The sequence below is a fragment of the Mus caroli genome, unplaced genomic scaffold (assembly GCF_978045245.1).
Source record: "Mus caroli unplaced genomic scaffold, Mus_caroli_1 scaffold_13, whole genome shotgun sequence".
Classification (NCBI taxonomy): Eukaryota; Metazoa; Chordata; class Mammalia; order Rodentia; family Muridae; genus Mus; species Mus caroli.
Window position 1 is genome coordinate 59,169,895 of NW_028227268.1, and position 24,641 is coordinate 59,194,535.

General features: G+C 46.9%; 1 protein-coding gene across 1 annotated transcript in view; it reads left to right on the forward strand.

Annotated features, from left to right (window-relative positions):
• Positions 1–14,332, forward strand: part of Hs3st3b1 (heparan sulfate-glucosamine 3-sulfotransferase 3B1) — a 35,070-nt gene extending 20,738 nt beyond the window's left edge. The window contains exon 2 of the mRNA XM_021177328.3: positions 10,369–14,332. Coding sequence (XP_021032987.1) covers positions 10,369–10,987 — 619 coding nt within the window. The 3' untranslated portion in view covers positions 10,988–14,332. The remainder of the gene's footprint in view (positions 1–10,368) is intronic.
• The last annotated feature ends 10,309 nt before the right edge of the window (positions 14,333–24,641 follow it).

Below are 24,641 nucleotides of genomic sequence, written 5' to 3' on the forward strand. Positions count from 1 at the left end.
GGCTTGGATCATGACTTTTCATCAGCCTCTGGTGGACCTCTGTCTCCATACTCTTGTCTGCTGCCTCATCCTGGGTCCTGTCTCAGTTATCTTTGTGCCCTTGGTGGGCCTGAGAAGAGAGTGTATGCAGTGAGAGGGGATGCAGGGAATCAGGACTCTTAAACAAGATGTTGAACTTGAGAATCGAACCTGTGCAGTGTCTGTTTCCTTCCAGCTGTTCATCCCTCACCCCGGAGCTAGGAATCAGCAGAAGGAATGAGAGCAGACAGACCAACCTCTCCCATCCTTGAAAGACTTCTGTTGCTTTCAAAGCTCATTTACTTTCAAACTATGTTGGAGGAGGAGAAGGAGGAAGAGGAAGAAGAGGAGGAGGAACAGGAGGAGGGGGAAGAGGAGGAGGGAAAGGAGAAAGGAAGGAAGGAAGGAAGAAAGGAAGGAAGGAAGTTAAGTAAATGGAAGGACAAACATTTCTGTTTCACAGAAGTGAAAAAAAAAATAGCCAGCCAGACCTGGACCACTTTTCTTTCAAACTAAACAGCTTATAGTCAGGTGCCTAGGTTAAGGCATATTTGACACTGGACTCTCCCAGATTATGTATCCTGAGGTCTGTGCTACGCCCCCGAGGAGCATCTTGTAAGTGTTCACCATCAAGTGCAGATGGTTCCTGCTTATCCTTCACGGGCTCTTGCCAACTTAATGCTGGCTACAGGGGAAGGTAATTGTAAGGGTTGCTTTACACAACCTGCAAGCTGATCTGTTAATTCTACTAAAAAGTTAGTGTGTTGTTGTTGTTGTTGTTGCTTATGTGTAGGTGCCCGCATGCTCCTGCTTGTGTTGTTGTGAAGACAACATCTGGGACTTAGTTCTCTCCTTCTACCTTCCGCTCTGGGAACCAAACTCAGGTCATGGAGTTTGGGGGCAAATGCTTTCACCTTCTGAGTGGTTTCACTGGTTCAAATGTAGTTATTTGTATTCATTGGAAAAACTGAGTCCAAGGCTTGGTATGGTTGGTTCAAGGTCCCAGTCTGATGCAAGGCAGGATGGGAACAGAAGTCCAGGCTTTCTTAGGCTCGTGGGCCACTGTGTAGAGAATGGCTTTCTAACCCTCCCTGAATTTTTGGAGACAGATGGGGTGGGGTCTTACTCAGCATTTTCCATTGGCTCTTGAGTGAGTCTGCGCTCGCGCGCACACACGCACACACACACACACACACACACACACACACACACACACACACCACAGGAAACTGCCTAAGCCTGGATCCAGTATGAAGGTGAAGGCACAGGGCTGGATCTGCACTCCTGACTCTTGGGACCAATCATCGTGTGGTGGGACTCTACAAGTAGGATTCTGGATCATTCAGTTTTTTTCTGGAACTCCAGCTGCCTTCTCCACTGTCTGGGCCTCTTTTTTTTGCTTTTGCTTCTGCTTTCTACAAAGACTGCCTGCCAGAAAAACTTCTGCCTTTCTAATGATTTTAAGGTCTCTTTTCTTTTCCAGGAAACGGGGGCACAGATCCCTCAAATTTCGCAAGATTTGTCCTTCTCAGGCCTTGGTGAGGCGCAGTAAGCTGAAGCAGGGAGCTTGGAGCTGGAACACAAAAGCCCATTAGCTTTTCACTCCCCCTCCAAGGCCCAGCCCCTTCCCGGAACAGGAACCACCCCCTTTGTGAGCAGGGCCTAAGACCCAGGCAAAGGCCTGGAGGAGAGGGGGCTCCAGCTGCCTGGGCAGTGAGATGCTCATTCGCTCCCCACCCCCCAGCATTGAAAAGCTTTTATTTTCAGAGCAGCATTGAAACTCCAGGACAATGGAGGCCAAATCCTTGGGCAGCGGTTGGGGCCAGGATGGGGGGAGGCAGCCTTTGTCATGTCTCTTCTTTCCAACCCATTACCTTAAAAAAGAAAAAGAAAGAAAGAAAGAATGAAAAGAGAAAGGACCGAAAGGACCCATGAACTCTTTAAGAATCGTGACATCACTTCCGCCAGACCTGAAATCTAGACTATTTACAGTTTCATTTGAAATTAGTTTAAACTCTCCCAAAGGAGTGCTTTGATATGCAAACATCTCCCCAAAGGGAGACAGTTACTTATGGAGATGTGGCCCTTTGAAGGGGCTCAGTGTTGGTGGGCTCCAGACCTCTGAGGAAGTGAGAAGGCCCAGATGAAGGCCCACACTGACAACTGATAGCACCGTCCTCCTCTACCAAATGGAGTCCCCTGGGAAGAAGGAGGAGTGTGCCATAAAGGAGAAGCGATCTCGGTTCCGCTTAAACTTTTCGCTCTCCCAGCCTGCAGTCCCAGCGCACACAGGCTAACTCCCAGCTCCGCTTCTTTTCCCAGCCCCAGCTGCGGCTGCGAACTGTCTTCCTACAGAAGGGGACAAGGGAGGAACTGCTGTTCGCTCACTCCTGACTCACTGTGACTTACCGCATCACCAGGTGCAAACACAGCAGAGAATTTGGGGTTGCCAGGCAGGCTTTCAGTGGGTTTTAGCGCGCATGCCTGCTACTGCGCATGCCTGCACAGCCTGTGATGAAGACTCGACTGCCTTGGTGCACTGTGTCTGCCTGGAGCTCCAGTTGCCTGCTGCTGCCCAAACACTCCTGCTCGGTTGGCAGCTGTTAGGGCTTTCGGTAGCTTACCCCAGTAAAGGGAAGTTAAGTTACAGGGGCTGTGCCTGCTTTTGTCACTGACCTGCTACAAGCCTAAAGACAATAAGGGCCCAGGGACCATGATACAAAACCTCTGGGATAATGAGCCAAGCGACCCTTTCTTCCCTGGAAGTGGTTTCTCTCAGGTAATTGTCACAGCAATGGAAAGCTGGCTAGGATTTCCCATACCCCACTGTTAGTGTCCTAGGAGGGCTTCCTGCCCTGGGACACACCCCACCTACTCATCCCTCCCTCCCTAGATCGCAGTACAGTTTCAACTCCACTACTAGTGTTTATGAGTTTACCAAATGCTATTTAAAAAAAAAAAAAAAAAGACACTTGGTTTACTTTCCCCCATTGGATGGCAGCTTCCTCATTGCTGAGACCTGCCCGTGACTGTACAGATTCCAAGGAGCTGTTTTTTTTTTCCTTTGGGCCACAATCTTCCTAGAAACCTTGGTTCTTCTGTCCCGTGACTGAATTGTCAGAGGCTTCTGGGAAATGCTACAGCTGGTGGGTCATCACAGTTTCCTGGCCTGGGCCTTGAGTTTTTGGTCAGTATTGTGGAACCAAAGGGGCAGAACCATTTAGCTTCTTCTGCAGGCTAATTTAACAGATGTGAAATCTAAGGCCTGAGAATTTGGGAATATAGCCAAGGGGTCATGCCGATTGGAAGTGAAGAGACTCACATCACAACTTAATTTCAATGCTTCCGAAACGATACCTATTTAACGAAATCTCTAAGTATTGAGTGACTGTTTTCTCATTTTACCCGTATTTTCCCTGGAATGGCATCAAAACAAGGACTTGTCAGCCTTTGGCCCTGTATTAGGGGAGGTGCCAAGCCTTGGTGGCCAAGGGCAACAGAGGGAGCTTGGGTGCGTCAGGGCTGCTCTGTCCTGATTGTAATGGTGGCGTTTCAACTGTGCACCTGCCGCTGTGCTTAGTCCTGGGCATGAATGTAAGTTTAAAGTGTAAAACTTTTAAAAGAAGAAAAAATTCCCTTTGGCATTCAGAAAACATGGAGTATTTCCATGACTTGGTAGAAAGTGATCATCTATGGAAGTGGAAGAGGGCTTCATAGCCCCTGATTGCTCAGCTCCTCTCTGTAGACTGCAGACTGAAGACCAGACCTCCCCACACCAGCCTTGTCTCTCTCTGAATTTCATTAATGCCGCACATCAGCTGTTTTGTGTGACTGTTGCTGTGTTGAGCTACAGCGAGGGGGTTGCACACCCATTTTAATAATCTTCCTTTTCGCCGCATTGTTATCCCATTCAAATAGTAAATTCAGTTGCTGGATGGTCAGACTCTGGGTGTTGCTAAAGGGGGTGGGATGAGAACAAAGAAAGAAAAGCAGGGCAGTGTTTGGAACCAGGGAAATCAGAGGCTGTGTGGAACTCCTCTGGTCCATTCCTCATTTTTTATTCCCCCCGGCTTCGGTTTTTAACCACCTACTCCCAACAGAGCTTAGGAGTTCTACTAGGGCTGGGGATGTTGCTAGTGAACTGGGAACCTCTTCCCCGGGAAACGTGGCAGCAGTGATAGACTCCACTTTTATACTGAGTTCTCCAGACTTCAGACAAAGGCACGGAGGAGTTGATACCCTGACCCCAGGCTGGTCATTACCTTTCTCTTCCTGCCTGGATAATAGAGAGGAAGACCCAAGTCTGGCCATGCAGGCCTGTAAATGCAGTGGCTTTGGAAGCTGAGGCAGGAGGATCACGAGTTCAAGACAAGACTGGAAGACTTGTGTCTGTATCAAAATAAAAAGAGGATTTAGAGTACAGGTCAGTGATGAGAACTTAACCTAGCATAGGCAAGATCCTGGGCTCAGGGTCTAACATCTAACATCACCACCAACAGAGGGACAGTGGAACCAGCTCAACAGCCTTTCCTCCCTCATCTCTCTCTCCTTTTTGGTGGGCTGCTGTACTGGCCTCCTACTGGAAACAGTTTTCCTGCCTCTGCTACCCAAGTACTGGGATTCTAGGCATGTGCCACGATGCCCAGCTCTGGTAGCTAATTCCTGCATTCATTTGAATACTGTGGAACTTAAAAAAAAATACAGGGTTCAAGCCACCAGCTCTGAGCAAAGCAAGAAGCGCTGCAATGGAGAGTTTGTTCTTTCTTCAGTTTGGCACTGTGTGAGCCGACTCTGGGCAATGGAAAGAGACATACCCGTTGGTTTCTCTTGGTCCCACGAATAAGGATGTACTTCGTTGGCTGCAGTTTTAGTTTGCCTCATTATAATTTACTCATAGTCAGATCTGTGTGTCGGAGAGAGGGAGAGGGAGAGAGGAGAGAGCACTGTTGAAGACAGAACACCCTTCACTTCTGTTTGCAGTAAGCCGCACTGTATTTGTCTGTTCTTGTCTGAGACCTTGTCTGACCACCAGGAGCACAATCTCATTCTTGTGAGTTACAATGGGAGCTGAGAGAGTGTGGCCTGCCCTCCGTTCTCCTGACCTCTAGGACTTGGACTCAAATAGTCTTAGACTCACCAAATGACTTGTATTTCTGCTCACAATATTGTGTCCTATGCACACTTAGAAAACAAGATTTATTTCACTTTATATGTGTGTGTCCACAGAGGCTAGAAGAATGCATTGGATCTCTTAAAGCTGGAATTACAGGCAGTTGAGAGCTGCCTCCTGGTGCAGGCGGTGGGACTCAAACTCAGTCCTCTCCAGGACATCGCACACTCTGGACTACTGAATTGTCCGTCTCCCCAGCCTCCTCTCCCCACATATTTTTTTTTGACGACAGGATCATATGATAAACCCAGATAGGCCTGGAATTCACTATGGAGCTGAAGCAGGCCTCAGGCTGTAGGTCCTGGGTGTGTGCCTCCCTCTTAACCTTCATAGTAGCTCTAAAATCCACGCAGCACCTCTGTTTAGGTGCAAATGCCAATGGGGGAGGGGAATAACCCAACGTGCAAGATAGAGTCCAAGGCCAAGGATGCCCCATCCTGTCTGCACAGGAGAATCATTAAAGAGTCCTGTGCTGGAGCCATGCCCAGGCAGGGCCTGGTTCATTCAGTCTGTCTGGGTGGAGCCCAGACATTTAGTCCTTGTTAAACCACCCTCCATGGTTCTAATGTGCACCCAGAGGTAAACTTGGCCAGCAGTGAGATACACATGACTTTCTTGTAAATATTCCCACAAGGTCAAAGGCCTCCATGACCCTCTAAGCCCAGCTGGCTTGCAGAGTGCTGCTTTTGAGATCTAGCTCTTTTTAGGCATCCGGTGTTCCTGGAAGTTCATGGGCATTTCTAGGCCCTAAGATATGGTGACATGCCTCCCTCACTCTGCAGGTTTCACCAGATGAGCGAATCCTTTCTGCTCTCTGTCACTTCTGTTTCTGTTCTGTGGTTCCCAGACAGTGTCTCTCAGGCCATCCTAAGGGACCTTTGCATCTGTGATCTATGTATGAGTGAGTAGTGTCTCTTTTTCTTAGCCTTGAACTGAGATAGCCTGTGCCTTCAGCTTCCCAAGCACTTATTCACGATGTGTGCCAGGTGTTTGTGCTCTCGGAGTGTATTTTCCCACCTAGGTGACAAAGAGGAGAGGAGGGGCTGAGCCAGTGGTGCAGGAGGACAGGGGCTGTCTGGACTCATTGGTGATTTTCCAAGCACCGTAAATTGCAGGTAACAATGGGAATATGTGAACCAAAGAGGCTTTTTTTGTTTCGAAATCTGACTCCTATTTGAGCAATTATGATCAGCAGTGATCTGATTGGGACTTAAGTATCTACCATTAAGATCATAATCTCTGAGCTAGAGGTATTTAACCTGTGAGCACACAGGTGTCTAAAGAAAGACATGCTAAGCTCTGTGCACTCTTCGACTTGCTCAGACACAGGGATCGCTGAAAAGGAGACATCCCAATGGGTGGGAAGGGATGCACCAGAGGTCTCAGCTCTGTGACCTGGGCATCACCCTCTCTGCTTTCGACTCAGCTTCTTCATCAGTAAATTGGGGATTACATACCTACCTCAAAGGCCTGTGGCGAGGGATTAAATCAGATAATGCATGTGAAAGTTCCTTTGTGAGCCTCCAAAGCACAGTATAATTATTAGCTGTGACTATCCATTTGAAAAACTGGCTTTCGTAATGAACAGCTCAATTACCCCATGGGATGTGCTTTTGTGGGGGCCAACTTGGGGCCGCAGCCGCCTCTGAGATGTCTGGGATGGGCAGGCAGCCTGCTCAAGAGGGAAGGTCTTGCCCTTGCCTGCAAGCTTGTCCTTTCTCCTCTGACCCTACTGTTGAGCTCAGAAAAGTTATGGAGTGTGTGTGTGTGTGTGTGTGTGTGTGTGTAATGCCTGGAAAGCCAAACTTGGTTTTGGAACCTGCTGATGGGATTGGGGTGACGGGAATGGACAGCTCTAAGTAGAAGGAAGGGACTAATCTGCAAGCACCTGGAAAGTTCCATGCAAGGAGTTCTGTATATTCTTAGATGGTGCTGTTCCCTTGCTTGGTGAGACAAAGGTTCAGTGCTTGACCAAATTTGAGTCAGGCCTCTGAGCCTTCACTTACCTGTTGCTGGGTATGTTGGAGATCAATGCCTGGTCTTTCAGATCTCAGAGCCTGATAGAGATTTGAAGTCTGAAGTCTACAGAGGGGGTTCTGGAGGCTTTTAGTGGTGGAGAAGACAGAGACACATCCCTGACTACCTACTACCTGCATCCAGCTCAGTGGAGACAGCAGCCTCAGATTCTCACAGTCTCCAGAAGTAGGGATTGAGTCTCACGGTCTCAGAAGTAGGTCCCCTGGCTCCGTGATTTCAGCAGCTGTCAAAGTCCTGTAGCTCGAGGAGTGTCCTATTTGGTATGTCTGGAGACAGGGTTTCCCCCAGTCAATGCTAGAGCTATAATGCTCTAGCAAAGTAGCAAGTGTTTGGGCACAGTAAGTACTTATGACTTTGGGACTTTGTAACATATCTACCGTTCCTTTTTACTGGTCATGTGTGGCTTCTGATTCACAAATGACTTGATATTTTTATTCAGTTACCGCCAGACCCTCTTTAGGGATGCTGGGATTGAAAGAAGGCTGTGGAGCCAGGCACACTGAGATCAGGTCCTTGTGTCTATTGCCCTCTGTGGAAAGAGCTGTTTGAGTGACCAGTGCTCTGGGTGAAGAGACTCTTGCTCTGTCTTGCCAAGATCTTGGCAGAAGGTGCTGGGTACCATTTTCCAGGTGCCCGTAAGGTACTGATCCAGGCACCAAGATCAGCTTCCCAGTTTCCTAAAACCTTATCAGAGCAGACACCATCCTTGCTGTCTGTGTTCAGCTGAGGAAAATGTCAAACAGATGGGCAGGTCATCCATTCAGGGCTACGCACACTATAATACATACTGGTCTTGAGAGCTACACCTGGCAGATAGACTTCAAAGTCTATGTTAAGTCAAAGTGAATCTCTGAAGACAGACATCCTCTTCTCTACACCCATTCCCAGTGGCTGTAGCCACCTGGGGTTGGGGGACTGGATTGCCTCTTAACATGGCCATATTGCTTTTATTTTGAGTCTGAATTTCTTATAAGCTGCCCAGTTGCAGAGAGCTCAGCACAGAGAAGAAACCCAGCCGGTGTCTGAGCTGACCCGTTTTCCAGAGACATGCTAAGTAAGCTGAGAGCTGGAACTCCTTAATCCTTGATTACCTTAGCCTGATGGCCCCGCTGCTACCGTATACTAAGTGAACAAAGTGGGTTAATCTGGCTTTAGCACCCAGCGGGCCTGTGAGGAGCTTCCTCTAAGCCAGGCGAAGTGTGCTTGTGTGCCACTCTCAGTGGGCTTGTCTTGGAACGAGCTGCCCCCTCCAGGAAACCAAACTTTCTGTCTTGTGTAATAAAGTTATGTTGTCACTTCTAAAAAATGTGCTCTGATTACCGCCTCAGGCAACATGATGGCTCGAAATTAGACCTGTGGAATGTTCTACTGAGAAGGGTATATTTACCAAAACAGCAACAGCAACAACAAAAAGATGTGACAGCTGTCTCTCTTTTTATTTCAGCTTTGTGCTCTGGCAAAAATCAGTCAGATAGTACCTACTTCTTTAATGCTTAACTTTTAATATTTAATTCTTTTATATAGTGAAACTGTTAAGAATCATATACCCGAGATAATAACGAAGACAGAGTGATGTTATCAGACACGCATCAGTCATGCCTGCTCTAAGCCTATTGATCACTGACGGTTTAGATTTTCGTGAAACCCCCATGAGGTAGCTATTACTTTCTCCAGATGACGAGAAGGTACCCCCCTAGCCCCCAAATCAAGGTAACAAGCCACAGGGCCAGGAAGGAGGAGTTGACTAGGCCAGACCTCCAGAACCACATCCTTCCAAGTGTTACGCTAAAGCACTGTGGCTCTGAAATACTCCTTTAGTTCTCCAGGAACTCAGCAGAGAGATGGAATTATTCTGCTTTTGCACATTCGGGTGCCAAAGCTCAGAGATGTTAAATAGCGCATCTTCTGGTCACACAGCTGTAGAGAGGGATTCCCAGTCCAGTCCACTCCTACTGTGAGATGCCAGGGAAACACTGTTAGCAGCATGCGTGTGCGTGCACGTGCATGCGTGTACACATGGCTTCTGCCTTCATGGAGCCTTTTTAGAACTATCCATACATCTGGACACCTCATTGTAGTAGGATGTGTCACTCAGATCCTCTCTCCATGTCCTTCAGTTTGTCAACCGCAGAGATGTTGCAGAACCTTAACTCTGAGGCATGTCTGTATGTCATATTCACATTCTTGTCTGCCACCCCCACCCGCAGCCCCACCCCACCCAAGGTTTCCTGATTCTGTTTCTCCCATGTTTCCCTTTGCTGGTCTTTGCCTGGTACTGTTTCTGCTTCCTAGAGCTTCTTTATCCAGTTTACTGAGGGTGGCCTCACATGGACTGACAGGCCCCCACTTACCCACAGGGTCACAGCAGTCATCCCACAGGCACGGAACAGAATCTCTGGAATAGCACAAACTCCTACAAATGGCTTCTACTCCACCGGCCTTCTGTTTTCACATCTTGTAGTCAAGGTGCCTCCCCACACCACTGATTAATGTAGTCAACATGACTGTCATTTACCAATGACCAAAAAACCCAGACCAAACCCCATGGCCTTATAGTGACTGTTTTTGGTAAAATTTTATCAGCTGGTAGATATCTTGAAATGAGTTTGCCCTAATGGAATCTAAGATATTTTCGGAAGCTCCCGCACACACACAATGTTTGAGAGTTTAGTTTCACTTGGTATGTTTCTGTTTGTGCCCATTTTGTGTAGCTTTTAGGTAATGACTGCTCGGTTGCTTTTTGAACATTTTGTCAAGTCACATTTCTGGTGCCCGAGACCATTTGGGCTTGGTGGACATGGGAAGGACAGGGAACCTGAGTTCGCGGTGCCATTTCTGAGCAAAGACCCAGTCAGGGCTGTGTGGGGCCATGTGACACTTAGGGAGTTTTAGGGAGAGATAACGCCTACACCAGCGCTCTTCTGCCTACGAGGAAGGAGATTCAGCTGGGAGCTATTTGGCCTTCAAGTCAGGGTGTGGGGTGCAGAGTATTAATGCACCCTAACTCTAAAATCCTGTTGCATTTTTTTGTTAAAAAAAAAAGGCCTCACTAATAAGAGGGAACCGAGTTATATGTGATATTGAGCACAGAAGCTAAAGAAGCGCCACTTTCTAACTCCAGATTGCTTCTTTGCCTTCGGCAGGGACCTGATGCCCAGAACCCTCGAGGGACAGATCACCATGGAGAAGACGCCCAGCTACTTTGTGACCCGGGAGGCACCTGCGCGCATCTCGGCCATGTCCAAGGACACAAAGCTCATCGTGGTGGTGCGCGACCCGGTGACCAGGGCCATCTCGGACTACACGCAGACGCTGTCCAAGCGGCCGGACATCCCCAGCTTCGAGAGCCTGACGTTCCGCAACCGCAGCGCGGGCCTCATAGACACGTCCTGGAGCGCCATCCAGATCGGCCTGTACGCCAAGCACCTGGAGCCCTGGCTGCGCCACTTCCCGCTCGGCCAGATGCTCTTCGTGAGCGGGGAGCGGCTGGTCAGCGACCCGGCCGGTGAGCTGCGCCGCGTGCAGGATTTCCTGGGCCTCAAGCGCATCATCACCGACAAGCACTTCTACTTCAACCAGACCAAGGGCTTCCCGTGCCTCAAGAAGGCGGAGGGCAGCGGCAAGCCGCACTGCCTGGGCAAGACTAAGGGCCGCGCGCACCCCACCATCGCGCGCGAGGTGCTGCGGCAGCTGCGTGACTTTTACCGGCCCTTCAACCGCAAGTTCTACCAGATGACCGGCCGCGACTTCGGCTGGGACTGAGTCTCCCCTCACAGCTTATCTATTGAGAGAGAGTATATGTATGTAAAATGTACAGAAATCTATTTTATAATAATTTATTTTTAATTCACGAGCAATTAATTCACTAAGCTGCCTAGCCACAATCTGCAGAGAGTTCGAATCACGGTCTGTTAACATTCCAAAGTGTTTAACTCCGATGTTTTGTTCTGTCCCTCACAATCGATGGTGCTTCCACGTTCTCTTCCCCCTCTCCCCACTGTATTTAAGAAGAAGAAGAAAAGCACAACTTGAGAATTTTTGTTACGGGTATTCAGCCTTCAGTCACCTTGGGTCTTCCACCTGCTATCTCCTTGGGTCTTGGCTGCCTCAGCTGGGTGTGGTATTTTCTTGTCTGGATACCCTCCCGGAAGCACTGAGCTGCCTCAGTGTGCTGTAGTCGGAAGGTGGAAGTTCACTTAAGCAGTTCGTTACCCTCAGTGACGTAGCACCAAGGTGCATTTCTCCCGCCTCCCTTACAGGGATGTCCTTATGAGCCTGACTCTCCTCCTCTTCTACCCTCTGTCCATTATTCAGCTGGAAGTGTGTGCAAACACTTGATCCCTTTCCCAGGTCCCATGAGTCAGAGGCTTGGGTGCTGCTTTAAAAAAAAAAAAGTGACATCTCCTTTGCATAAGAGGGTGCCACACTCCTTTCTTCAGTCAGACAGTCATGCTATGACACACCAAAGACTCTCCCAGGATTCCATACATAGGCAGCGGCACAAACCTAGGATGCTGGATGTTGAGGCCCACAGGGGCCAGATGTACCTCTTGACATGCAGCATTTATAGAGGTGTTGCTCTGTGTAGACCAACCTAGTGTTGGGCAGGAAGCTCATGGCCTCAGTAGAGAGATCTGGCAAGCAGCCCAGCAGAGGAAGAGGGTGCCCAGCATTACAGACAAAAGCCTCTGGGTTCTTAGCCCATCCCAGAGATTATGACATGGTCTGTAGGCAGTGTCCACAGCAGGCTTTGAAGGATGGACCTATTGGGCCTAGGCTGGGAAAGCTGGCTGCTCGCAGTACTCGAGTCTGACTCTTGTGCAGCGTCCTCTGAGGTAGTGGAGTTTTAGCAGAGAAGTCCCCAGCTTTGCTGCTAATATGTAGATGGTACTCCCTGTGCCTCTGTGTTGGGAGGACACTGGAGGGTCCTTTGGCTAGTTAGTGGCAGTTGGATAACTGTACTTAGATGACATCATGATTCAGTTAATCTTCAGTTTCTTAAACCAGAAGGCTTCTACCCCCAAAAGGATTGGTGTCTGAGTTAGACTTTCATCAAGAATGAGTAGATGGTTGAAATGACTGCATTGTGAACTTTGCAGAGGATTTTTTTTTTTTTTTGATACTTTTTGGGCTAACTTGACGGGATAAGCAAAGTTACATGGAAAGAGAAGATATACTGTCTTTAGAAACTAGTGAGAGAGGTGTCTCTAAGGATATTTTGATAACCAAGTTTGTGGTTTTCTACAAGTTATAGCCCAGCTTGAATTAGCTCATTCTGGGCCACAAAATGGTCCCTGGGCTATATTCATCCTTTAGATGTTACACCTATTTCTTCCCTCTTTTCTTTTTGCTTCTGCAGAGCTGGGGGTAGAATCCTGGGCCTATTGCATACTAGGCAAACACTGAGCCACATTCCCCAGCCCATTTCACAGTCGTTTGCTCATTTTCTTCTGTCCATACTTAGTATGGTGCACATTGAAGCTAACCCCACACTGCCAGCAGAATTCCCTGGCTGGCAGCTGTGTGGAGACCCCTGCACGCAAGGTGCTCACCCGCCTGTGCTCCTACTGTGCAGAAGGCTGCTTGCCATCAGAACAAGGGTCACTCCCCTCACATACAGCAGAATCTTGCTCACAGCCAGAGGCAGTTGTCAAAGGCCTTCAACCAAGGCTTGCTGGCTGCTCCCGGAGTCTGATGTGACTCATGAAGTAGAAAAAGCAAAAAGAGTTCAGAGAATGGTACATAGCCAAGTGGGGGGAGGGAGGGGAGAGATGTGTGAGCCCTCCTGCTCTCTTCCCAAGCTGGACACCTTTAATTTTTTTTTTAATTAAGTTGTTTATTTTTTTAATTATTATTATTATTTTGCTTGAGAATATAACAAAAACAAGACATACTGAGGTAGAAGGAAGTCATTTAGTCATGAGCACTGAAGTGAGTTAGGAGTCTGTTCTGGGTCAAATCCTTGGATCTGAGCAGATGTCGATAATTAGTGGTGATGGAGCAGGGTGAGATTTTCAGTGTTAGTCAAATAAATCAAACAACATGTGCACCTCTTTGGTCAGGCCCCACTGCTTGTAGTCCCTGGATGATCGGATGCTGCATCTGCCCAAGATGCCGCTCCATCATCATGTGATAGTCGTTAAACACAGGGCCTCTTCTCGGAGGAGTTAGGGAACATGGAGAATTAAGCCTTAGGTCTGTCTCTTCCTGCACTGGCCATCTGCAAGCCCACTGAGTGTCACTTCTGAGCTGCTAGGCTGCTAGGAGACAGACACCAGTTCCTGTCCTGGCAGTTTGTCCTGCTAGGAGACAGACACCAGTTCATGTCCTGGCAGTTTGTCCTGCTACGTGTTTGGTATTTTTTCCCCCAGTTTATAGAAAAGCTATGGCATATTCCTGGTGTACTTTATTTCTGAAAAGTTTCATTTCTTTCCTTGTTTGAAAACAAAAAAGTACACCCCCACCCCCCGTGTTTGTTTGTTTTTTAAATTCCTATCCATGGAAAGCCTTCTCTCTGGGGATGTTTGCATGTAGGTCTGTGTTCGTTTACTCTAGCATTTACAAAGGTAACTTCAGGCAGAGTGACTATGGAATAAAGTCTTCATTGAGTGGTGGAGAGATGGGGGGTGGGCTCTTTGGGAGTCCTTCCCAGTGACAGATGCACTTCAGTCTTTGGGAGAAACCCAGGTGTAGATCATGCCTGACTGCTCTCCTAAGAACGGGAAATGGAGGCTCCAACAAGTCAGTGAGAATCAGAGGTGTTGATGTGGGCGCCGGGGGTCAGTTCTCTTTTCAGTTTTCCATATAAATGGTTAATGAATTTTGAAGGTGTGGTTAGTTTTTTATTTCATTTTTATAACATTAATTTATGACTTGAGTTTCATTCAGCCCAGTAATCAAAAGTGCTGTGCAAATTCTCGCAGTATGTCTTCTATAACGTGGATGTTAGAATAGCCAATATGTACAAAAAAAAGAATTAAATCAAGTATTTTGTCCTATGTATAACACAAATTAATTTTACACAGAGAAAGATGTTTCTAGGAAAATGAAATTCTGGTAATTCATACTTTTTCTTTGTATGAACAAATAAAATATATTTTACCAACATGTGAGTATGTTCCTATTTTGCTGTGTACATCGATTGGAAAATTTAATATTGATATTTTTATATTTTGAAATATCTATTGATATTTTTCAATAACTTGTCAGGTGTGGGCATGTTTACACACTGTCAAAGGCAGGTAGATTTTTTTTGGGGAGGGGGAACTTCTTTGTTGTTTGTGTTTTTGAGACAGTCTTACACTGTAGCCTAGGCTGGCTTCAAACTAACAGCGTTCCTGTGTCAGTCTCCTGAGTGCTGGAATTACAGGCTCTGCTGATTTTTCAGCCTAATTTGTTATTACATTAAAATAACTCTGTTTAGGGTGTGTGTGTGCACATGTGTGTGCTGTGTGTGTGTGTGTGTGCCTGCAATATCTGATTCCTATCATGTAGTCTCAGGGTTGAACGCAAGTCATCAGAATTGGTAGCAAGCACCCTTACCCACTGAGCCATCTTGCCAGAACTGATTGTTCATATTTTTTAAAAGTGAAGTAACAGAAGCCAATTGATCCATAAGTATTGTGGATAGATTTTTCTGGTAAATGTCTGGGAAAGCCAGAGTGTAGGAGCCCTGTGCTCTGGAGAGAGCTTCTACCACCCACCACGTATTACCCAAATACTCAGGATCCTACCAGCTACTGCGGCCACTGTGTGCAAGGGCTTTCAGAGCCAAGGTGGATAGGAGTGGGCAGCCACAGATACTGTGACAGTGTGGGGAGGGCATGTGGCATGGGCGGTGAAATAGCGCTGTTTCCTTTGCATACCTGCTGCGTGTGCTCATGGTAAAGTGGGACCTTTATCTGTGAGGAAAAGGCAGACTGGACAAGACGATGCAGATCTCCAGTTTTTCCAAAACCACCATAGATTTCTTCCTGACACAGCATAGCATCTGCATGATTATAGGATTTACATTTAAAACAAAAAAACCCAACCGATTCTTATTGTACTTACGTTTTTAAAACAAAAACCTGTTTTATTTTCCCAGATCCAGAAGTTTGCATGTTGCACCAACATTGCTTCAGGGTAGCCTTCGTGTGAGGAGAGCCTTCTGTCAGTAGCATGCAAACACAAATGTGTATCCCAGGCGCTGTGCTGGCTCAGCAAGGATCCATCTTACACGCAATTGCTGTTTAAGCAAAATGACTAATCAAACCAGAACTGTCTGGCAAGGTGATTTCCTGTAGGTGGATTGTTCTCAGAAAAAAAGAACCCCAAAACTGTAGGCAGTTCACACAGATGTTATTAGTACTGTCTGCAAATAACAGATTCAGGGGCTCCAACTTAGGAGCTAATGGACTTTGACCCAAGAATTGAGAGAGGAGACTGTCAACATGGCTTTAGGGTAGGGAAGAACTGCAGTTCCCAGAACATGGCCAGTCATCCTTGCTTCTCCAAGAATAAAAGTCACAGTGAAACCAGTTTTTCTTCCTTCACAAAACCTAAATAATAAACCCAGAAATGACCCCTTGGCAACATTAGAATTGCTTAGTTTCTCCTTCTGTCTTTGATCAAGACATAGAATTGACGGCCTTCAAAGTTACAGCTTCCCCAGATGTGATACTCAAGTGTAGTTATAAAAGAAAAGCCTTAATAAACCCTGTTATGTTTGCTTGGTTGTGTGTGTGTTTGTGTGTGTGTACAGCTCGGAATCCAACTTGGAGAAGTTCTCTCCTTCTACCACATGGGCCCTAGAGATAGAGAGTGCTGAAGTAAAACTATAGATTTGAAGTCAGCATGGACAGACACTACCAAGCAAATGTCTGCTCCCCGAGGGTGTAATAAAGCATATGAAAAATAACATTAATTTCTGCATAGACTGTGGCAGAAGCCCCATTAGTCTTGGTTGGGCTCACTATTGGCAAAATGGACACTTGATGAAATTCAGGGTCTCACTTGAAGAACAGATTATTGAAAGCATCACCTGCTACCAAGTGTTATTTGGGGTTGATCCTAGGCATGCATTAAACAGGATCACCCTTCCCCCAATCATCAGCTTTCCCATGCTGGAAAACACAGACTCTCACAGAGAGAGAGTAGAGGCACAGAGATGGAGATTAGAAAGCTGTTTTGGGAAGGGTAGGAGAAAAGATGAGGCAAGTTGGTTAGCCAGCATTCATGTTTGTGGAGAGCAGGTCACTAGCAATATGCCATGAGGTGACCTGTGTGTCAACATTGTGATTCTAACGTCCCAGCCCATCAGTTTCTATGGAGACACAGCAAGGTGGGTGGGCAGTCCATCTACTAATTAACCTGACAGTGCAGGTTAGAGCCGAAGGGTTTGACCTTGGGCAATAGATAACCTGGCCTTAATCCTAAAGTTCAAGCAGACCCCAGACTGTTTTACATGTATAATAACATGTATAATCCCTATGAGACTCTAAACAGGTAGTCTGATGCTATATCTCTAATCTAAAAGCCCGACATCCAAAATGCTTCAGAAAACAAAACCCTTTCAGCACCAACATGAAGCCCCAAGAAGATGATCCCATGGTGCCCATGACTGGTCGTCCTTAAAACAACTACGGTGGGAGAGTGGTATGGGTTCGATACAGTTATCTTTTGGCTATGGAACGTAAGTGAGAGTCTTGTTTAGATCCGTGTTTCGCTCCCAGCGTATTCTACCGTGCAGACATAGATTCCCCTAAATCTGATAAACAGCCACAATTTGATGTGTACTTTTAACCCCAAATATTTCAGATATTTTCTCAGTCTGTGTTGAAAGTGCATCTTCATGATTCTGGTGGTTCTCAAAGTGAAGTTTCCTGATGATATCAGCACCACTGGGAAATGTGTCACAAGTGTTCATTTTTTGGCCTCTACTCAGACCTCCTGAATTTTTTTTTTTAATATTTGAACACGATTTCCATGTGTGTATTAACTTTTCTCATGGCTTCCATTAAATATCTGATGAAAACCGACTTGAGCGAGTAAGGGTTTGTTTGAACCACGGTTTAGGGAGGGATGCAGTCTCCCACCCCCCAATAGAGGGACTGTGGGGTCAGGAGCACAGACACAGCTCTTACACTGTGCCTGCTGTCAGAAGCAGACAGGCACTGGGTTGGATTATTAACCCAAAGCCCTCCTCTGGTGACCCATTTCCTCCAGAGAGGCTCACAAAGATTCCTCAACCTTCTAAGAGAGAGCTGTCAGCTGGAGACCAAATATTCAAACATGATGAACCCATTGGGGACTGTTCACAGTCAAATTACAAGGTTACTTTGACAAAAGTTTAAGAAACCCAGGGCTTGAACATGGACATTATATCATGCTGAAAATAGAAAGTTGGAATTTCTAAAGCACATTTTCCTCTGTTACGTGATTTTTATCAAAAAGGGAGAGGGCAGTGGACCATAAAGTCACCCATTATAACTCTGAGCCTCCCTTATAGAGAGCTCCTTCACTATTGACTGGCAGCCTTCGAATAGTGCTCAGAGCTTATGGTTGCTGAGGCCATCTGTATGATGTGCGTCTGGAACTGCACCGAAGCAGAGCTATGCACTCCAGGGTTCTCCAAAGAGATTTTGTTTTTCCTTACCTAGCAGAGTCAGGCTTCCAGGAGTGCATCCAGTGTTTTGTGGATAATCTGTAACTGATCATTATTATATCCTATCCCTTGCAACTGAGCACATCTTGGTTACTTACTGGCTATTCAGCAGCAGCCCTGGTCCCCAAGTCATCTTCCAGGGAAATGAACATAGTCCTACCTGCAGTTCCCAGCCCTGGCATGTCTTTAACTCTCACTTATTATCCTTATGTGCAAAACATGGTAACATACATAACAGCACAAAGTCAACTGTAGTCTTGTCTACAGATTCATTGCTAACCCCCAGCTGAGGATATGGGATGCTCTCATTCCTATCCAATAGTCTATATTTTGTGATCTAAAAGTGGCTGTGTAGGGCCTCCGTGAGTTAGGGATTTTTTGAGAAAGGTGACTGGCAAGGAATTGAGTCTGTTCCCTGAAACCTGCTTTTTTCCCTTTAAAATATTTCCTTTCCTCACCTCCACGACTGCCAGCTTCTTCCTTTGCTGTATAGAAGCCATCCATAATTCATCCAAAAGATCCAAAAGATCCTGACATCAGAGCATCTGGGACTTCCCTGATTCTCTTGTGATGTAGTCTCTAAGAGAAGAGAGAGCTGCAGCCTCCCTTGAAGCAAGAAACTGCAAGAAGTTTCTAGATAACCTTAAAAAAGGAGGTCCCGGGCAAGAGGGATGCTGGGAAGATCATACGTGGGAGATGGTTTCCCCATTGACTGGAGCAAGAGTAGATCAGAGTCCCGTTGGTTCATTCATTGAATAGATTTGCCAGAGCCTGCTACACCAGGGATGTGCATCCTGCCTCAAGGAATTTACTTTCTGTGGTGAAGTAGAAGGACCCATAAATGATGTCACAGAGGTGCCTTGTGACTAGGACTCGAATGGGGTTTAGCCAAGTATTGGTCATGTTTTCTGGGTAACAATATTAAATAAATATAGTTCTTAGACTGGATCAGATGACTGCAGGAGCTGAGACATTTTCCAACAGGTCGTTGGAAAGAGGAATGGGTCGTGTGGCTCAGTCTACAAAGACACAAACTTCAGAAACAGGGTTGTGGGGTAAGGGTGTGGCCAATGCTGCCTCTGCTGGTCCACAGCTAAAAGCCTGGAAGCCCCTGGAGGGACACTGACACAAGTTCCAGAGGCCAAAGGACCTGATGTCTGATGTGCAAAGGCAATGAGCCGGGGAAACTCATCTGGAAGGACAAACCAGGCCGAGTCACTCTCAGTCCACTCTTCTCTTCCATGTCGACTCCAGCGGAATGGATGGTATAGTGTGTGCATCCACAGCAGGCCTTTCAATTCCGTTTGCTGACCCACATGGCAATCTTCTCTGGAGACACCAGTCTGCCTACCAGCTGCCTAGACATCTCTCTAGCCAGATAGCGCCAACTACAGGGCACTCAACAGAGATACAGCGTGGGGCTCTCCCAGAAGAGGAAAGGGGAGGGTTAAGGGGAAAAGCCTGCAGGTCCACTGCAGCCCAGCACGCTGAGCTCCAAAGTCTCTGCTTCTGTTCCAGGCATCGTTTACAGTCCTCACTAAGTCCCATCAGGGTGACTTCCGTACAAGCTCCCAAACCCGTTCACCCTAGTCTGTCTCCTCTGAAACTATCCTGTTTTGTGTGCTAAGCTCTTGTGGGAGAGAGCCATGCCCCTGGCCACCCACACAAGTCCCCTCTGCCCTCAGATCAATTCTGTACACAATAGATTAGGGATCTTTACGACACTAGTTGGACTGCGTGTTTCCATGTGAATACCCCTCAGCTCATCTTCTGTTTCATCTCAGACACACTTACAGCCTCAGCTATTCAGGATAGGGAGGCAGAGGCCAGGGGTACTAGCCTGTAACCTCAGAACTAAGGAGGCTGTGGCAGGAGGATCACAAGTGTGAGCCCAGCCTGGGCTACATAGTGAGCTCAAAGCCAGCCTGTGCTGTATAGGAAGAGATGTCTCACAAGTAATCAAGATGCCCATCATACTAGATCAGGTTGGGAACTGGATGTTTAAATAGGATACCAGTGTGAGCACGTCATGATAGTGTGTTGTAGGCGAAAGTGGAAGGTTGATCCTAGATGAGGAAGGAAGGGTCTTAGGGAATGATTTCATCTCAATCTAGTTACATGTGCAAAAGCTTAGTGTGTCCAAACAAGATCACCAGCACAGGTGCTGGGGCATAGTACTTTAATACGTCTTTGGGGAGGGACACCATTCTACCTATGGAAGCCTCAGATTCAGTGTGTTTACTGGGTTATGCTTTAGTTTCCTTCCAATGTGCACCCCACTGGCTGTGCTGCGATAGTTTTGTGACCCTTTATAGTGTAATAGCAGAGACTTTAGCTCTGCCTTTGGGAAAGAAGGGGGCTACTTGGGGAACCGTGCGGGAGAGAGGTGATACACAGCAAGACCCCCAGGAGATACGAGCCTCAACGTGGAAGATAAGTGTGGCCTTCCTGTGGTTTTCATCTGGTTATTTTATTTGGCTGTGAAATAAAAGCAAGGACTTGGAAGGCTGTGGGACTTGGGGGAAGCTCGTGTTGCAATCAGATTAGCACTTTAGAAAGATGGTGCTGGCCGGCGGCTCTAGAGACTAGATTGATAAATTAGGAGCCGAGGCAGAGAATCCCTTAGGGACTTTCAAGGACTCGGAGGACGGGTGTGGTGACCAGGATATGGAAATGAGTGGGAAATGGAGGGAAGCCAATAGTTATGGGAACCACAGAGAGTAAACTGAAAGATTTAGGGGTAAAAAGTCCCCAGGAGGACAAACGGGTTGGGTTCATGACTCAAACGCTTGGGTGGAGAGCAGAGCTGTGACAGGAAACTGGAGGAGCATACTGCTGCAGTAATGCAGAAGTTGAGAGCAGGAATTGGAGCTGGCCCGGCAGGCCTCTGACTTGCTGATGAATGCTTGATTTTCCAGCCGGCCGGCAACTGTCATGTCAGATCTCAGGAGCTCTTAGGTGCTTAGCTTGCTGAACATCAGGTGGGACCATCAGAAGTCAGGAGACACTGACACCAGCTTACTTGGGACTGTAGAAACATGCCCAGATGAACATTGCTTTTTATTTTTTTCAGGGAACTCTAGCTGACTATGCCCCCAGGAAGCCAAGCTGCCTCAGCTGAGGATTTATTGACACAAATACAACCATATAAAAACATAAGTAACAGAACACAGTCACTATGTACCCCCAATCCCTAAAACCCAAGTCTCTGAGCCCCCTTCTGTGGGAGGTCCAGGAGATGGCAAACCCCAAAACTATGAAGAACACCATAGCTCCAGGGTACGCAGGGCCATCTGGGTGCCACCTCAGCACATCCGGCAGTCAGTGGAAAAGAAGAACTCCAAAGTCCAAGTGCACGGGGAGCTTCAGGTCATGATCATTCTTGGTGTTGGGTCACACATTGATCAGGTATCAAAGGTCTCCTTGCTGTCTTCACCACCAGGTACTATTTCATGTACACTGATTCTAGGGCATGTGTGAGGACTTGGGACTGGTGGGAATGTTGGTCTGCTTTCAAAAGCAGGTGAACCCAGTGTCTAAGTAGGATAAGAGTGTGGGCATGTTGTCATCTTGCTTCTTGGTAGGTAGAAGTAGGAGATCAAGGTTGAACCTTCCACACTGATGGTATAGATGCCCATTTTCTTTATGAGGTTGGAACTTGTGACCAGCTGCTTCAGGTCCATCATGTCTACCAGAGACTGGGAATGTCAAAGCCATATATGATCTCTTATGGGTGACTTTTGTAGTCTTTGTACTGCTGGTCCTCTATGGCCATTATATGCAGGGTCACCATGTCTGGGAAGACAAGGCATTGGGTGTGAACTACTTGTCACAGGTGTGCAGCACTGAACATGGAGATGTCTACATTCTCCACCTTGCCCTTGATAATGATCACCACATGGTCTATGTTCCCGGCTTTGAAGATCTCAGCCTAATTAGAGATGTTGGAACACTCATTCCCAAAGACCTGTGAGCCAGGTCATGGAGGTGAACATGCAAAAGATGCCCATACTCGAGCATATGCCCGACACTACCTTGCCCTAGGAGAGGAGCTGCCTGAGACACAGGAGGTTGTAGCATATGAGGATGGACAGCTCATCTTTCAGCATCTTTTTGGGGATGCCACAGTGAGTGCATCATCAGAGCAGCCATCTTTGGATGTATTGTCTGCAGCACTGGGCTTCTTGCTGCTTTTGGTCTGACCAGAGGAAACCTTCATGATGCACTTTATGGTCTTGGCTGAAGCCATATTCATCCACATCTTCCTGTCTCTCAGACCCCACCCCAGCCCCTTCTTTTCTTATTGAGTTCTAAAGGTTTTCATGTTTTCTCTAGAATTAGAGTCTGCTCTGGATTTTGATCTGATGTGACGCCCCCATTGGTCAGCTTTCTATTGCTAGGGAAACACTTGAGACAATCAACATATAGAGAGGAAAGACTGATTTAGGCTCACAGTTTGTTTGTTTGGTGTTTTTTGTTTTGTTTTGTTTTGTATTTGTTTTGTTTTGGTTTTGGTTTTTCAAGACAGGGTTTCTCTGTGTAGCCCTGGCTGTCCTGGAACTCACTCTGTAGACCAGGCTGGCCTCAAACTCAGAAATCCACCTGCCTCTGCCTCCCAAATACTGGGAATAAAGGCGTGCGCCACCACCGCCCGGCTAGGCTCACAGTTTTGAAGCCTAATAAATGACCAATTGCAGTGACAGTGCTTGACAGAAAGGATCCTGCTTTCTTCCTATCTATAACGTGTGAGACAGACCAGCAACCAAAACCTTCATCAACTTTCGATTCCCATTGATTTGACTGCCTTCCTTCCCACGCTCCATCTCTTAAAATTTTACACGACAGTCCAAGCAAAACAAGCCAAAGACCAAGCCTTTAGCCTGTGTTCTTCATAGAATGACTCATATACATATGGCATCAGGTGCCTAATACCCTTGGCAACTCTGACTGCCAGTTCTGACCACTGATGCTCTCTAACCACAGGCTTGAAATCGCAGCCAGGTGAAGTAAATCATGAGCTTCAATAGTCAAATGTTGTAACACACTATTATACTCCCAAGATTCTGAAGGCTGAGACAGGAGGATTACCACAAGTCTAATGTTACGCTGAACTACTCTTATCTATACTGGGTATGGTGGTACATGCATTTGATCCCAGTACTCGGGAAGCAGGGGCAGATGAGTCTCTGGGAATTTGAGCTTGAGGCTAGCCTGATCTTCATAGTAAGTTCCAGAACAGATGGGGTTACATAGTGAGACCCTGTTTCAAAAAATAAAGCACAATATAGTAGACTGTAAAAACTGGGGCTGGAGAGATGGTCGGGCAGTTAAGGGCATGGTGCACTGCTTCTGAAACTTACCTGCGTTAGATTCTCATCCTTCACAACGAGGAGCCTACGTGTTTCATGACTGCTTGCAATTCCAGCTCTAGGGGCTCGAATGTCCTCTTTTGGCTCTTTTGGCTTCTCAGCTCTCATGTACACACACACACACACACACACACACACACACACACACACATACACATTTTAAAAAGATAGGCAAAAAAGGAAGTTAAGCAGCTTTTGGGGGCTAAGCCAAGAGACCTCTGAAGTCTGTTTTATTGCCTACTTTGTATAAACATAAAAAATTACAAAGAGTGCCAGGCATCTTGGCATATGCATTTATGACCAGCACATGGTAAACAGAGGCAGGTGGATCTATGAGTTCAGGATCAGCATGGTCTACATTCCGACTTCCAGGATAGTCAGAACTACATAGAAAGACTTCATCTCAAAAAGAGGGAGAAGGAGGAGGAGGAGGAGGAGGAAGAGGAAGAAGAGGAAGAGAAGAAGAAGAAGAAGAAGAAGAACAACAACAACAACAAAAATAGAGGTTTGTTATTGCACCATTAAGATATCAGAAATTCGCTTTATAATTCAGGAACTCTTGGTTCTTGCTCATCAGCCTGCTGAGCAGTTCCTTTTGCAGACACAGCTGTCATCCAAAACTTAACCTGTGTACTTGATTTTTATTTCTGTGGCTTCCTGGACCAGGGATGATAAATTTGACAGAAGTTCGGGGCCATTTCCTCAAAAGAGAAAGTCATCTTCTGGGACCTGAGTCACCGGCCAGGCAGCTCCCTCCTCATTTGGTCCCAAGGTTGTTTGTACCCTGGAAATTGTGGGTTTCAAAAGAGGCCCATTCTCTGGACAGTTACTTACGTGATCCCTCAGGCATCCTGGTGGGCAGGGCTATGTCACTCTGCCCCTGACTGGAGGTAGTGAGGACAATAGCCAGCTCCATTTCTCTTGTTAAGCTGGTGCATCGTTTTCTTCTCAAGGGGCCAAGCCCCATCCAGTGTTGATATGACTCGGACATTCCTCGGAGGTCCTCTACAGTAGCTGCATCTTTACAGAGTTATGCTTTATTTTCTAGGGTATCCATATTATGAACACTGAACTTTTGGGGGATGCAGTAGGAAAGATTCAGTCATAACTTCTAAGGGACAATGTATCCTAGGCTGGTGGTCTGCTCTCCAGCAACTCTCCCATATGTGAAGGGTCCCTCCTATTTGTTCTTCTCTGCTTCTTTCCTCTCTCCCAGGGCTATGTTGCTACTTGAGGGTCACATTGCGGATGCTTAAATGGTTGCAGTTTTTCTGCAGGCCATTTTCGTCTTTTCTTGCATCTGGAATCCTGTGAATGGACTGGATTGCATTACTTAGAAGTAGAAGCAAGACTCTGAAAAAGTAAATTTTTGACCTGAAGAGTCTGTAAAACTCAATTTTCC